We start from the raw sequence: 14,906 nt of genomic DNA, 5'->3' as shown, positions 1-14,906 counted from the left end.
TTTCATGTGGAAAAAGAATGGCCAAAAGGAAACACCCAGTGATTCTGATTTTAGTTTTTATTAAGGCATTTAAAAAGTTTAAGCAAACATTAGATGTCTCTTTAATTTGTTAATAAGAGAGCAGGTGTGAGTGTGTTGTGTAATACTCATGTATTTTGGAATACCTGAATGCCTGTACTTAAAGTTTGCATTTACATTCAAATATTCTAGGTGTGTGGCTATTACTCAGCACCTACACCACCCATGAGAAATTTTATTTCAATCACATGTTAGCTATTTCAAAGAAAACAAATATAATAACTTTACCAAGTGTTAGGCCAACTTTTCAACCCCCCATATAGTTATTAATTAGTAATAAGATGTCCACCTGGGTTTGGGTTTAGAATCAGATGATTATTATGGTGTAATTCTGAGACTTTTAGAGATTAGAACCTTTTTAGGTTTTATCAAAACCTAGCCATACCCAGGAAGCATGTAGCACATGTTATAAAATGTGGAAAAGATGAGAAACACAACTCCAGAGCAATAGAAAACAAGTCAATTTTCTCACTCTTTCATATAAAAGTCTCAAAATCTTTTTTTTTTTTTTGAGATGGAGTCTTGCTCTGTAGTTCCAGGCTGGAGCCCAGTGGCATGGTCTGGGCTCACTGCAACCTCTGCCTCCCAAATTCAAGTGATTCTCCCACCTCAGCCTCCTGAGTAGCTGGGATTACAGGCACCTGCTACTACACCTGGCTAATTTTGTATTTTCAGTAGAGAGGGGGTCTCACCATGTTGGTCAGGCTGGTCTTGATCTCCTGACCTCAGGTGATCCAACTGTCTTGACCTCCCAAAGTGTTGGGATTACAGGTGTGAGTCACCACACCCATCTAGTCTCAAAATATTTGTAGTTAGTTATTACAGTTCCCTTAAATCATCTCTTTTTAAAATCAAACGATCACTGTACTCTCAATCATTGTTTATTTGATGTGGTTTCTGAACACTTTAATGACTTTTTCTCTACTTTGTTAACATTCTGAATCAGCAATGCCCCTTATAAAATACAACAACTAGTAGACAAATAGTGCTCAAAATAAGAGCTAACCAATGCACAGTAGAGAGATAACATCTCTCCCTTTGCACAAAGCAACTACCCCAAACTTTCATGATTCAAAGGAGCCTTATTATTATTTCCCTCTCAACCCACATATACAGTATTTTGAAATATTTTCCTTTCAAGCTGCATTTTTAAAGAAATAACTATTTTTCCCAAGTTCTAAGTAATGTTAATACACAAAAGTTTATGTATTTCCAAGGAAAGCAAAGACTCATATAGCCTCACAAGTGATCATATAATTATTATTAATATTTATCATATAATTATATTACTTATTATTAAATATTTTAAAGATCTCTCCAGTCACACACCAATTATTTACATCAAATAGACCTAAAGACCCAAGAATTCCAAGCTGGAAATCACTCATGTGATATAATATTTCTGTTATTAAAGTTAAAGATTGCTGTTCTTTTTAAAACAGCTTTATTTAGGTATAAACAATAAACAATAAACGGCTTACACTTGAAAATAAAATTTAATCAGTATTTTTTATGCATGCATGCAAGTGTGAAAACATCAGCACAAATCAAGATAACAAACATTTCCGGTCCTTCCAAAAGTCTCCTGGGTGCCCCTTTTTAACCTCTTCCTCACTCCAGTTCTCATTGTAAACAACTACTGATCTGCTTTTTCTCACTATAGATTGTTTGCATGTTCTAGAGTTTAAAATAAATGGTATCACACAGTATACTATTTTCTGGTCTGTCTTCTTTCACTCAGCGTAATGATCTTGCAATTTACCAATAGTTTGTTCCTCTTTATTACTGAGTAGTACTGCATTGTATGGATATGCCACAATTTGTTTATCCATTTGCCTGTTGACAGATATTTGAATTGTTCCCATTTTGTTATTATAATCAATAAAGATGTTAAAATATTTACGTAGAAGTCTTTGTGGACATACAAATTCTAGTCACCTCAGTACTCCCAAGTACAAACTCTGTCTCCTTAATTCAGGGTGATTACTGGGATCTGTCTGCGTTTTTTTCTCTCTGAACTGCATTTAGAAACTCTCTCCCACAAATAATGTTACATAATTGCAGGGCTCATCTTCTTTGTTTCTGTTCTCACAGGGATCATTATCCTGTGCTGTTTGTGTCCAATGTCTGAATCTTACTGTTTCATATAATCTTACTCCAGTTTTTAGTTGTTTAAAAGGCTAAATCCAGTCTGTGTTATCCCATCATGGCTGGAAGTGGAGGTTTTGCTGTTGCTTTTAAAGCACACTTAGGGTCATGGTCTGTAGCCATATGGGCTGTGAACTGTATAACTCCAGATTACAATATGAACACATCCCCTTTTTATCCCCACTCCAGATATGGGCAAACGGCAGCCCTAATTACACAGTCTATTCATACTGAGCTTGTGATAATCCCTAATTTAGAAATATTATTTCATTGTTTGATATCTATACAAGTCGTCTTATCACATCAACACCACAAATGATTATTTTGTTCTCCTCCCCAACAGACCTGTAACACAACTGAAGTTTAATGTCTAGAGTTTGACAAAACAAAAAACAAAAAAACAAACCTAAATACCGTTTGTAATATAGTTTCTGTGAGAAGACACAATTGGAATTCCAACAAGAGATTCTAGGAATATATCTTCCTCACTAGTTAGTTTAGGGTCTACACACACCTACCTGGAAGAGGGTGGGAGAATAAGGTTTAAGACTATAAACATTCAGAAAGTGGATGAGTTAGATACTGACTTATAAAGTATACATTAATGATTTGTACCCATCTAAAGGTACATTACAAAAGAATCTCTTTAGTTAACATAGAGACTAACCTGTGATGACAGCAAAATGAAATGTACTTACTCATCCAACTCTTCTTCTTCAGTTTTAGAACTATCAGCATAGAGGTACTTGCTCATGTCCACAGGTCTTACATTTTTTCTTTTTGTAGACTGGGGAGGAGAATCCTTTATGGTCACAAATGCTTCTGGCTCATCGAATGGGTTCAAATACTGTGGAGTCTGCACCTCTTTAAAGGGATTATAGCTGTTATTATAAAAAGAGTCTTCTGTTCTTCTAGGTGAAGCTGTTTCAGTGATCGGTTCTATGAAATAAAAGCAGATGAATTAAATCACATTAATACCATATGATATTTTCTAATATTGTTTAGTATTCTCAAAAATATGACTGTTAAATTAATAAGCTCTATGGGGCTGAGAAAGTACAAAGCAATAATAAAACAATAATATACTTTAGAGGGGTTAAGTATTCTTAATGTTCAGAAGATGTGATATCTAAAACCTCTGTCAATTTCTCCAGGAATGGTACTCCCAAAAATGGCATTTTTGGATCTTTACTGTTTCTTGAGATACTCTGCAGTACCTAATAGTATTAACATTATGATATGTCAATTCTGAAAATGTTTTCTTAGATGTGCAAAATTACATTCTTTTATTATAGTCTACCAGCTTGCCATTACAAACTGATACATAACAAATTTCTGTTTTTAAAAGAACATGAAATGGGCTGGTTGTGGTGGCGTGCACCTGTAGTCCCAGTTCCTAGGGAGGTTGCAGTGGAAGGATGGCTGGAACCCAAGAGTTCAAGGCTGCAGTGAGCCATGATTGTACCACTGCACTCCAGCCTGGGTGACAGAGCATGACCTCAATCCAAAAATAAAATTTAATGCTGGGCACAGTGGCTTGCACCTATAATCCCAACACTTTGGGAGGCCAAAGTGGATAGATCACTTGAGGTCAAGGAGTTCGAGACTAGCCTAGCCAACATGGTGAAACCCTGTCTCTACTTAATATACAAAAACTAGCCCAGTAGGGTGGCGGGTGCCTGCAATCCCAGCTACTGAGGAGCCTGAGGCAGGAGAATCGCTTGAATCCAGGAGTCAGAGATTGCAGTGAGCTGAGATTGCACCACTGAACTCCAGCCTGAGAAACAGAGCGAGACTCTGTCTCAAAAAAAACCAGAAAACTAAAATAAATAAAATAAAATAAAATAAAATAAAAAGAACAGGAAACTGACTCACTTCTGAAATGTTCTTTGGTATTTACATAAGCACAGACCACTCAGGGATCTGATAATTCATTCTGTCCTGTGTTGTAAATATACTCACATGCCACTGAAATTGTTTTCTCAAAGTTTTCAAAGAACAGGTTTCTGTATGCTAAAAGACCTTAAATCTTTAGAGTTTTTAATGAGAATATTTTTTCAATATAACTTAAATCCAATCAATAATAACATAAGAATCTTCAGGTTGAAAGCACTATAATAATACTGGTAAGCTGATACAGATACCAAGTTTTTCTAGCTTTTATTATTTCAAATTTTAATTTGAAAACAATGGTACTTTTATTTTTATTTTTTGAGACACAGTTTCACTCTGTTGCCCAGGCTGTAGTGCAGTGGCAAGGTCTTGAACTTCTGATCTCAAGTGATCCACCTGCCTTGGCCTCCCAAAGTGCTGGGATTACAGGTGTGAGAAACCACACCTGGACAACAATGGTACTTTTTTTTTTTTTTTTTGAGATGGAGTCTCGCTCTGTTGCCCAGGCTGGAGTGCAGTAGTGCAATCTCGGCTCACTACAACCTCTGCCTCCCCAGTTCAAGCGATTCTCCCACCTCAGCCTCATGAGTAGCTGGGATTACAGGCATGTGCCACCACGCCTGGTTAATTTTTGTATTTTTAGTAGAGACAGGGTTTCACCATGTTGGTCAGGCTGGTCTTGGATTCCCGTCCTCAAGTGATCCACCTGCCTCAGTCTCCCAAAGTGCTAGGATTATAGGCATGAGCCACTGTGCCTGGCTTCAGTGGTACTTTTAAAATAAAACTCTGACTCAAAATACAAAACCACAATAATAGTAGCAGTACTTAGCATGAGGCTTTTTCTTTTATGTTTGTTAGCATTTTAAAACAAAACAAGAATTTGTAATAAAACTGTCTAAGATTTGCTGATAAAAATATTTTATCAAATTGTAGAAAAATTTCAGCAAGCCCAAAAGTCAAGTGTATTAAAAGTAATTTTAATTATACTATGCAATGCTAAAATATTCTGTGAGAGGAAGGCAGGAAATTGGTTATTGAAATTCTCAAGAAAAATTGTTTCCTAAGTGACATTTCAAACAACTTAATCTGATTATTATAAACATTTTATGACTGACATTTATTAATGACTTTTATTTTATTTTTTTGAGACAGAGTTTCACTCTTGTTGCCCAGGCTGGAGTGCAATGGCGCAATCTCGGCTCACTGCAACCTCTGTCTCCCAGGATCAAGATATTTTCCTGCCTCAGCCTCCCGAGTAGCTGGGATTACAGGCGCATGCCACCATGCCTGGCTAATTTCTTGTATTTTTAGTAGAGATGGGGTTTCACGCTGTTAGCCAGGCTAGTCTTGAACTCCTGACCTCAGGTGATCTGCCCACCTCAGCCTCCCAAAGGCCTGGAATTATAGGTGTGAGCCACCGCACCTGGCCAATGACTTTTATATTTTAAAATCAGACTACGTATACTCTAGATGTTAGCCCAGAAAATTTGTCTTTATGTTGAAAAGAACGTAAAATGAAAACTTCTGAGCTGAAATTCTATACACCATGGTGAAGCAAGTAAAAAGTGTGAAAGAGAAGTCATAAAATCATAGTAAATCAATACTTGAAATGAATTTAAACATAGCCTACATTAAAGAAGAGACTCAGCAATAGTATCTTTTGTAATACCATGATAATATTCAAACTTAACACCACTAGAATCTTTACAATCATGTAAATTAAGCATTTTCTTTTCTCCATAAGGGAAGAGAGACTGTAAAGTTTTTCCTATCCAATTTTGTATTAACAAATATCAGGGCTCAAATGCTTAAGAAACTGACAAAATGGGTCAATAAAAGTAAGATTTTTATTTCTTTCTTTCAGGAAGAGGATTGCAAAAATTAATCCAAGCAAATTCATCAGTTACAACACCAAAAGCAAGAAAGTATACAAACTATAGAGCAAGATTTGAAGATGCTAGAATAGGCAACAAAGGCGGGTTTAAGAGAAGACTCCTTCCTTTCTCTCTCTCTCTCTCTCTCTCTCTCTCTCTCTCTCTCTCTCTCTCTCTCTCTCTCTCTCTCTCTCTCTCTCTCTCTCTTTTTTCCCGAGCCGGAGTTTCACTCACTCTGTCGCCCAGGCTGGGGTGCAGTGGCACGATCTTGACTCACTGCAACCTTTGTCTCCTGGGTTCAAGTGATTCTCCTGCCTCAGCCTCCCGAACATCTGGGATTATAGGTGCGTGCCCTACACTGGGCTAACTTTTGTATATTAAGTAGAGACGGGTTTCACCATGTCAGCCAGGCGCATCTCAAACCCCTGGTCTCAAACGATCCACCCGCCTTGGCCTCCCAAAGTTCTAGGATTACAGGTGTGAACCACTGTTCCCGGCCTACATTTAATAGCTTTCTAAAAAAGTCACTCAAGGGCCAGGTGTGGTGGCTCACGCCTGTAATCCCAGCACTTTGGGAGGCTAAAGTGGGTGGATTACAAGGTCATGAGATTGAGACCATCCCAATCAACATGATGAAACCTCGTCTCTACTAAAAATACAAAAATTAACTGGATATGGTGGCATGCGCCTGTAATCCAGGCTACTTGGGAGGCTGAGGCAGGAGAAACGTTTGAACCCGGGAGTTGGAGGTTGCAGTGAGCCGAGATTGTGCCACTGTACTCTAGCCTGGGTGACAGAGTGAGACTCTGTCTCAAAAAAAAAAAAAAAAAAAGCCACTCAAGCACACAAATGTAAGAGGAGAACTGAAGCTGTAAAAGCAAAAAAAGAACCATCTGAACAATTGCAACACATTTTTTTCTTCCCCAAATACTTCTGTTTTGAGGCTGCAAGTTTTTAATCAATAAAGATAAATTATTTCTATAAAAATATTTTTAAAACAAAAAATACTTACTCCAAAGATTCTAATAGGCATATATTTAAAGAGAACTCTGGTTGACATGTATTTGTTTGGCTTTACAGGTATAATTAAAGATTCTGAATCAGGCTGGCTTACCTCTTCTACATAGAAATATGATTTTACGTGTTGTCTGCCACTCTCTTTTATACCTCTGATAACAGACTTACATTTAGAAAACTTATTTGATTTTAAAATAGAAAGTTCAAATACTGAATGTCTCATTTTGTAAATATTTTTGAACTCAATATACTTAATTGTATGTAGTACAAAATCAAGAAGTTGTGTGTTAAAAGAAGATACCTGATTAAGAATCTTAGCTCCAACTCCACTTCCATTTACCTAAAGTCAAATCATTTAACTTCTCTCGGTCTCAGCCTCCTAATCTATGAAAAGAGGTAGTTGTTGACTGCCTCTGCGATTTATTGTGACTTTTTTTTTTCTTTTTCTGAGATGGAGTTTCGCTCTTGTTGTCCAGGCTAGAGAGCAGTGGTGCAATCTTGGTCACCGCAACCTCCGCCTCCCAGTTTCAAGCAATTCTTCTGCCTCAGCCTCTCGAGTAGCTGGGATTACATGCATGCGCCACCATGCTGGGCTAACTTGTTGTATTTTTAGTAGACGCGGGGTTTCTCTATGTTGGTCAGGCTGGTTGCAAACTCGTGACCTCAGGTGATCTGCCAGCCTCGGCCTCCCAAAGTGCTGAGATTATAGGCATGAGCCACTATGCCTAGCTACTGTAACCTTTTTAAGATTTAAAATACGTTCATAATATATAGCCTTCAAACAAAATAAAAACTTGTGAATACAAACTTCCTATTAATAATTTGGAGTCTGGTAAGAAGGGAGAAAGTAAAGGAAGAGGAGAAGGAGAAAGAATTATGAAATGATATTGCCATAACAGAGTGAATCCTGAAGCTAAAACCTCATTTTCACCATGACAGGCAGTAGCAAAATTCTTTAAAAGTCATGAAGATTTCTCAGACGCAGTCAAAAAAGATGTAAACAGTGGTTAATCATTCTTGCATTTATGTTAAGCATACAGTTCAATCAAATAGAAGTCTCAATTCTGCAACAGCCCTTAGCCAGGCTTTATGAGTTCAAAACTACTTGATAAGAAAAATGGCTCAGGAAAAAAAGTCCCTGGTTTTACACCTCACGAGTATGCTGTATATATATAATAGCAGCGGTTCTTAACCTACTCTCTGCTCCATGTTTTCACATGCATAACTCACTCTCACTACTAATTCTCAGCTAGAGAATCTCAGCCAGAGAGACATAGAGTTAGGGTCAGAAGGGCTCATGAGACTGTCAGGGAAAATGATCCATATAGAGAAGCTACGTCCACCACCCCAAAATCAGTATATCCCTGACCTTACTTGGTAGACCAAATGAATGAGACTTGTAAAGCCCCATGTAAATGTTTACGTAAGGCTTTCTTTCTTCTTTAAAAGCAATTCCATAGAAGTGACCCAGAATTGCTGATCAACTCCAAGTGGTATTGAACACAATATCATTATAAACAATAATTTTTTTTGTTAGTCTCTTAAGAATATATTTTCCTGCCCTTACAGTTCAAGACAACTTGACTATACAGAGACTTTAAAAGGACAGAAAAACTTGCTACCTTCTGAGTCAGGATCTCCAAATGGATTTAATTCTGCAACATCAGAGTCATCAAATGGATTTGAATTCACGGTGGCCAAATCCTTTTCTGCTTCATCCAAAAAGTTAAGTTTGTTGATAAGCTCTGAAAATAAACATATGGGTTAGTTTCCTGTTACGGTTAAGTGTAAGTATTGATCATTTGTGAAACATTTCAAATGGTAAAAATTCACACGAATAATACCTGCAAATAATAGTATATAGCATTTTACCAATGACAGAATGCCATTCAAGTATTTTGTAGCATACCAACATTTTCAAATAAAACAAAACAAACATTTGAGTATTAATTGAAAATTACGCCAGATAACGAACTATACTAAAGAAACTTCCATCTCAATTTAATTTGAGCCAATAAAAAAAGTGCTGACATAGACTTTTAGAAAGAACATTCATCACTACCAAACAGGAATAACTGAAATGGGCTTATGGTAAGCAAATATTCTAAAAACAATATATTTATAATATATAAACACACTCAAGAAATAGCATGTTATATGACATTGCATTTTGAAAATGTTTTAAAACCACTGTCTATCAAGGATCCTGACACAAGACTTTGCTAAAGATAAGTTCTGTTATCTTATTGCCTGTTGGTGCACTACAAATTACCAAAGAAAACATTCAAGGAAAAGCACAAAGACAAAACTGACAGCTAAGTACAGACAGAAGTCAAGAGGTAGCAGGTCACAGTAAATACAGGCAATCAGAAGCAGAAAGAAAGGAGGAAAGCTCTTAGACCTTCAGAGGAACTGGCTGATTTAGCTGAAGGCATATTTGCTTGCTTTATGCAGTCATCTTGATCTTCATCTAAGCTGCTCAGAGCATTCAACTGGTTTACAATTTCTGTAAACAGAAGCCAGTCAAGACAAATATAAGGTAAGGTCATTTAATTAAAGAAAAGTAGGAGCATGCTGTTACCCAAAAAGACAAAGAGGAGATGCTTGGTTAATCAACAGAATACATTCAGTGGATGTTATTTTTATGAACCGTAACAGATATGTTTAACTGAATGTTATGCTGTACCCATATTTTAAAATAGAAAACATTTTATTGTTAAAATGTATACTAGTAACATAAAAACTATGTTAATAAACACAAAACGAGATAATAACCCAAGAAGCTGACACTGGCTTTCACATTTTACATTTGTAAAACAGAACTGTGCTTTAAACACATACATTAAAAACAGAATAAAATACATACTCTGATACTAAAGAAAATATTTGTCATTTGTTTAATATTCTAAATTTAAACAAAAAGTTTTAAGAATATAAATGCATGAATTATGTACACAATAAATATGTCTTCATGTTGCATTTTAAAAACCAGTACTAAAACAAGAAAAGCAAGCAAAAGTTATTATTTTCTACTCCCGTTTTTTTTTAATAGGATCTGTTATTTTAAGGCAACTTTAGAGTATATGCTTTAGAAAAATCTGATAATAAAGACAATAAAAGAGAACAAAAAAGGACAGAGAAACAAATTTAAGATACAATTTTTTACATGAGTCATCTATATTTCGAACAACTCTGAATATGTGAAATTATCACCCAGCGGGTGAAAATTAGACAATTCAAATAAGAACCTTTTAGGATACTACAGGTAATCCCTGATGTTTCCAAAGTTAAAACCTAGGAATAATGTAGTTATTATGATACAGCAAATAGATTCAGATTATTCAGTAAGGAAAGAAAGAAAATGATTGGAAGTAGAACACAGTTGTAAATCTGACATTAAAAGTACTGTTCTTTAACACTGTAAATCTAAGGACACATGCTAAATTTTATTTGAACTAAATCATTGAATATGCATTTATAATATGGCTGCCTGCAACTATTCATCTATTGCACAAATATTTATTTATCAGTCTGTGCCAAGACCTATTCTTGGGACACAAAAACAAACATGGTATTGTCCTTGTGGAATTTACATTCTATAGAGACACAAATTAACATGGAAACAGACTTAACAAATACCTATAGGCATACCACATTTTATTGCACTTCCCAGATATTGCATTTTTTATTAAGTAAAGAGGGTTTTTTTTTGCTTAAAGCAACAAAAAATTTGTTATCCAACTATTGTGGGGATCAGAAGACTTGCTGGGCTAAAATTAGGATGTTTGCTAGGCTGGATTCCTTTCTGGAGCCTATAGGGAAGGATTTGCTTCCCTCCCTTTTCCAGCTTCTAGAAGCCACCCTTTTCTAGAAGTCTAGAAGCCACTCCTTAACTTGTGACCCCCTTACTCCATCTTCAAAGCCAGCAACAGTGGGCCAAGTTGTTCTCACATCACATGTGCTGACTTTCTCTTCTGCCACTCTCTACCGTTTAAGCACCCTGGTAATTATATTGAGCCACATGGATAACCTAGCATACTTTCCACTATGTCATGGTCAGCTTATTAACAACCTTAATTTCATCTGCCACCTTACGAATGGACAGTTTGTGACAACTCTAAGATTAGCAAGTCTATCAGCACCATTCTTCCAACAGCATGTGCTCACTTCATGTCTGTGTCACATTTTGGTAATTCGTACTGCTACAGGATCCTTGGGATGTACCTTTTCTGGCTGGAAACCTCTGTGGCCGGTGGTGTCTCTGCCTGAGTTTTTAGCTCAGGCCTGCTGGACTCATTCCACCCACTTGGCCTGGCATGCTGCACTTGGCTCACGCTACTAACCTGGATCCCATGTCTACCAAGGGCGAGTCAGGCATGGAGTGATGAGGGGAGTGTGAGTGACAGTGGGGTCTAGCCACTGTGCAGTCAGACACACCAGCTGCTGTAGCAGACTGGGAAGCTCCATGTGTGGCATGGGCACCAGCTCTCTGCAAGGCTGCAGGTAGACCAGGTGCACTGCAGTTTCCACATCTGGCACTGAGGAACATGGTGGCACCTGGAAGCTTGGAAATGCCAGGAACCACAGGGCCCCAAAGAGGGAGTCACAGCCCTGGCACGGGGAGCTCCCAGATATGGGCTCCCTGATGGGCAGCAGCTCTTTTCTTCTCTTCACCTGCAATGTGGTGAGCAAAGGGCATGTTTCAGCCCTGTTTATGTTACAGTTCTTTTAACCCTGCCATTCAGTGGGGCTAAAAGAGCTGAGTTCTTGTTCTGCAACTAGAAGAATGAGGTACACAGACAAGTGGAGGGTGAGCAAGATAAAGAAGAGCTTTACTGAGCAATAGAACAGCTCAGAGGAGACGTGCAGTGGGTAGCTCCCTTCCACAAGCAGGGTGTCCTGACAAGTGTTCAGCTCCCAGCAGAGAGGAGACCCTGGAGTGCGAAGCTCTTCTCTGCAGGTAGGTAATTCTGTCAACTCTGCAGCTCTCAGCAGAGAGGAGACCTTGGAGTGGGTTGTTCCTCTTTGCAGGTAGGTCATCCCATTGTCTTCCTAGCTCTCAGCAGACAGGAAGCCCTTGAATGGGTTGCTCCTCTTTGCAACTGGTTGTCTCGATGTATTCCAAGCTCTCAGCAGGGTGGAGATCCTGGAGTGGGTTGCTCCTCTCTGCAGGCAAGTAATTCCATCAACTTCCCAGCTCTTAGAAGAGAAGAGGCCCTGGAATGGGTTGCTTCTCTCTGCAGCTGATTGTCCTGATATCTGCTCAGCTCTGACAGAGCCCAGGGCTTACATGGGCCTCAGAGAAGAGGAATTGCATGCTGACTGGTCCATGGGCAGCCTGGAAAAAGCACCACAGCCTCCCACTCTGGTCTGTGGAACTGGCAGCCTGGTCCCCAGCCTTCAGGCCCTTCCTGGCCTGAAGGTGGGGCCTCACTGGAGACCTTCCTCCTTCTACCCAGGAACCTACCTCCTGCTGCCATTCATGGTGCCTAGGGTGTAGGTGCCAACAGGTGCCTGCAGGCCAGCACGGAGCTGCCCTCAGCCACCCATTGGCTTCCCTCCTATGCTCGTCAGCGGCCACAATCCAGAAGGGATCTGATGCCAAGGTGGCAGGGGGCTGGTGTGTCAGCAGTGTCCTGAGCATGTGCACACCTGGCCAGGCTGTGAAAGCACCCGAGCTCAGCTCCAACTTTGTTCCAAGATTGGAGCAGGTGCCAACAGCAGGGAGAAGCCAGATAGCAGGAGCAGGTACTTCCAAGCCTGAGAGGGCAGGGGAAGCTTCCCAGGCCCCCAAGAGTACAGGGATGTCTGGGTCTGCAGCCGCAGTTTGGGCAAGCTGTGCCGGGGGGGTTGGGGCTCCTGCCTGCTCCCTGCAGCGGGAAGCCCAGGTCCACAGCCCCAACTTGGACAGCTGCAGCTGCACCCGGGAGGGCAGGGCTCCCACCTGCTCCAGGGTCCAAGAGCAGAGGGGTACCTGGGTCTGCAGCGTGGCTTGGGCAGATTTAGTTGCACCCAGGGAGCTCCAGCCCCAACTCAAAAGGGGTGGGGCTCCTGCTTGTCCCCAGTTCCTGCCAGCCGCTTGGAGCGTGTGGCCTCAGCCATGCCTCCCTGCTGTAGCAGGCGTGATGGCAGCCACCACTCCAGACAGCCCGCTGTTGCCATCATCACCATATTCTACATCTTTTCATTATATCTGTCATGGCGATTTGTGATGAGTGATCTTTGCTGTTACTACTAAAACTGTTTTGGGTTGCAATGAACCACACCCACATAAGACGGCAAACTTCATCAATAACGTGTGCATTCTGACTGCTCCACTTGGTTTTTTCCCCATCTACCACTCCCCAGACCTCCTTATTTTCTCAGACACAACAATATTGAAACTAGGCCAGTTAAACCCTGCAAACACCACTAAGTGTTTAAGTGAAAGGAAGAGGTGCATGTCTCTCCCTTTAAACGAAAAGCTAGAAATGATTAAGTTTTGTGAGGAAGGCATGTCTAAACCAAAGACATTCTGAATGCTAGGCCTCTTGTGCTAAACAGTCAGACAAGTTATGAATGCAAATAAAAAGTTCTTGAAGGAAATTAAAAGTTCTACCCCAGTGAACACATGAAAGATTTAAAAAATGCATAATGCCTTATTGCTGATGCAGAGAAAGTTTTAATGGTCTGGATAGAATATCAAACCAGCCATAGCTTTCCCTTAAGCCAAAGCCTAATCCAGAGCAAGGCCCTAACTCTATTCAATTCTATGAAGGCTGAGAGAGGTGAGGAAGCTGCAGAAGAAAAGTCTGAAGCTAATATAGCTTCAACTTGGGTCAATACTGAAGAATGTGACTTCAAGTTGAAGTCAATGCTCATTTACCATTCCAGAAAATCCTAGTGCCCTTAAAAATGATGCTAAATCTATTCTGCTGTGCTGTATAAATGCAACAACAAAGCCTGGATGGCAGCCTATCTTTTTACAGCATGGTTTACTGAATATTTTAAGCCCATTGTTGAGACCTGCTGTGCAGAAAAAAAGATGCCTTCCAAAATATTACTACTCATTCCTTCTTAGCATGCTCCCTAAAAAAGTAACATCACTGCTCACTGACAATGCACCAGGTCGCCGAAGAGCTGTGATGGAGATGTACAGATGATTAGTGTTGTTTCTGCAACACACAGTTCAAGGAGTAATTTTGATTTTCAAGTCTTATTATTTAAGAAATACATTTTGTAAGATACAGCTCTTGTAGGTAGTGATTCCTCCAATGATCTGGGCAGTCAATTGAAAACCTCTTGGAAAGGAGTCACCACTCTAGATACCATTAAGAATTTGTGATTCATGGGAGGAGGTCAAAATATCAACATCAACAGGAGTTTGGAAGATGGAAGAGGCTGATTCTGATCCTCATGGTTGACTCTGAGGCATTCAAGACTTCAGTGGAGGAAGTAACCACGGATGTGGTGGAAATAGCAAGAGAACCAGCATTAGAAGTGAAGCCTAAAGATATAACCGAATTGCTGCAATCTCATAACACCTGAATGGATGAGGAGTTGCTTCTCTGGATGAACAAAGAAAGCAGCTTCTTGACATGGAACCTACTCCTGGTGAAGATGCCGTGACATAATGGTATTGCACACTTAATAGACTACAGTATAAACGTAACTTTTATATACACTGGGAAATCAAAAAATTTCTGTGACTTGCTTTACTGCAATATTTGTTTTATTGTGGTGGACTGGAAGCAAACTCACAATATCTCCAAGGAATGCAGGTATGAAAATACTAGGCTGTCAGAGATATGTTACAGTTCTTTCAGCAAAATATATATGAAAAGTTGATAAGCTTATCAACTTCCCTTTTCTAAAAGAGAAAATATATTTTGCATAACCAAAATTGCTTGAGATAGT

At 39.3% G+C, this 14,906-nt stretch overlaps 1 protein-coding gene across 13 annotated transcripts in view; it reads right to left on the bottom strand.

Moving 5' to 3' along the window:
• Positions 1-14,906, bottom strand: part of EHBP1 (EH domain binding protein 1) — a 338,942-nt gene that overhangs the window by 174,752 nt on the left and 149,284 nt on the right. For 8 of the 13 annotated variants that reach the window (XM_073023037.1, XM_073023036.1, XM_073023038.1 and 5 more), the window contains 3 exons: positions 9,412-9,516; positions 8,633-8,755; positions 2,925-3,165 (listed from right to left, as the gene is read on the bottom strand). In XM_073023037.1, coding sequence (XP_072879138.1) covers positions 2,925-3,165; positions 8,633-8,755; positions 9,412-9,516 — 469 coding nt within the window. The remainder of the gene's footprint in view (positions 1-2,924; positions 3,166-8,632; positions 8,756-9,411; positions 9,517-14,906) is intronic. The other 5 variants (XM_073023040.1, XM_073023041.1, XM_007970482.3 and 2 more) reach the window with 1 other exon arrangement.

The sequence above is a fragment of the Chlorocebus sabaeus genome, chromosome 14 (assembly GCF_047675955.1).
Source record: "Chlorocebus sabaeus isolate Y175 chromosome 14, mChlSab1.0.hap1, whole genome shotgun sequence".
Classification (NCBI taxonomy): domain Eukaryota; kingdom Metazoa; phylum Chordata; class Mammalia; order Primates; family Cercopithecidae; genus Chlorocebus; species Chlorocebus sabaeus.
Note: the sequence above shows the minus strand (reverse complement) of the source record. Positions and strands in the feature narration are given on the sequence as shown.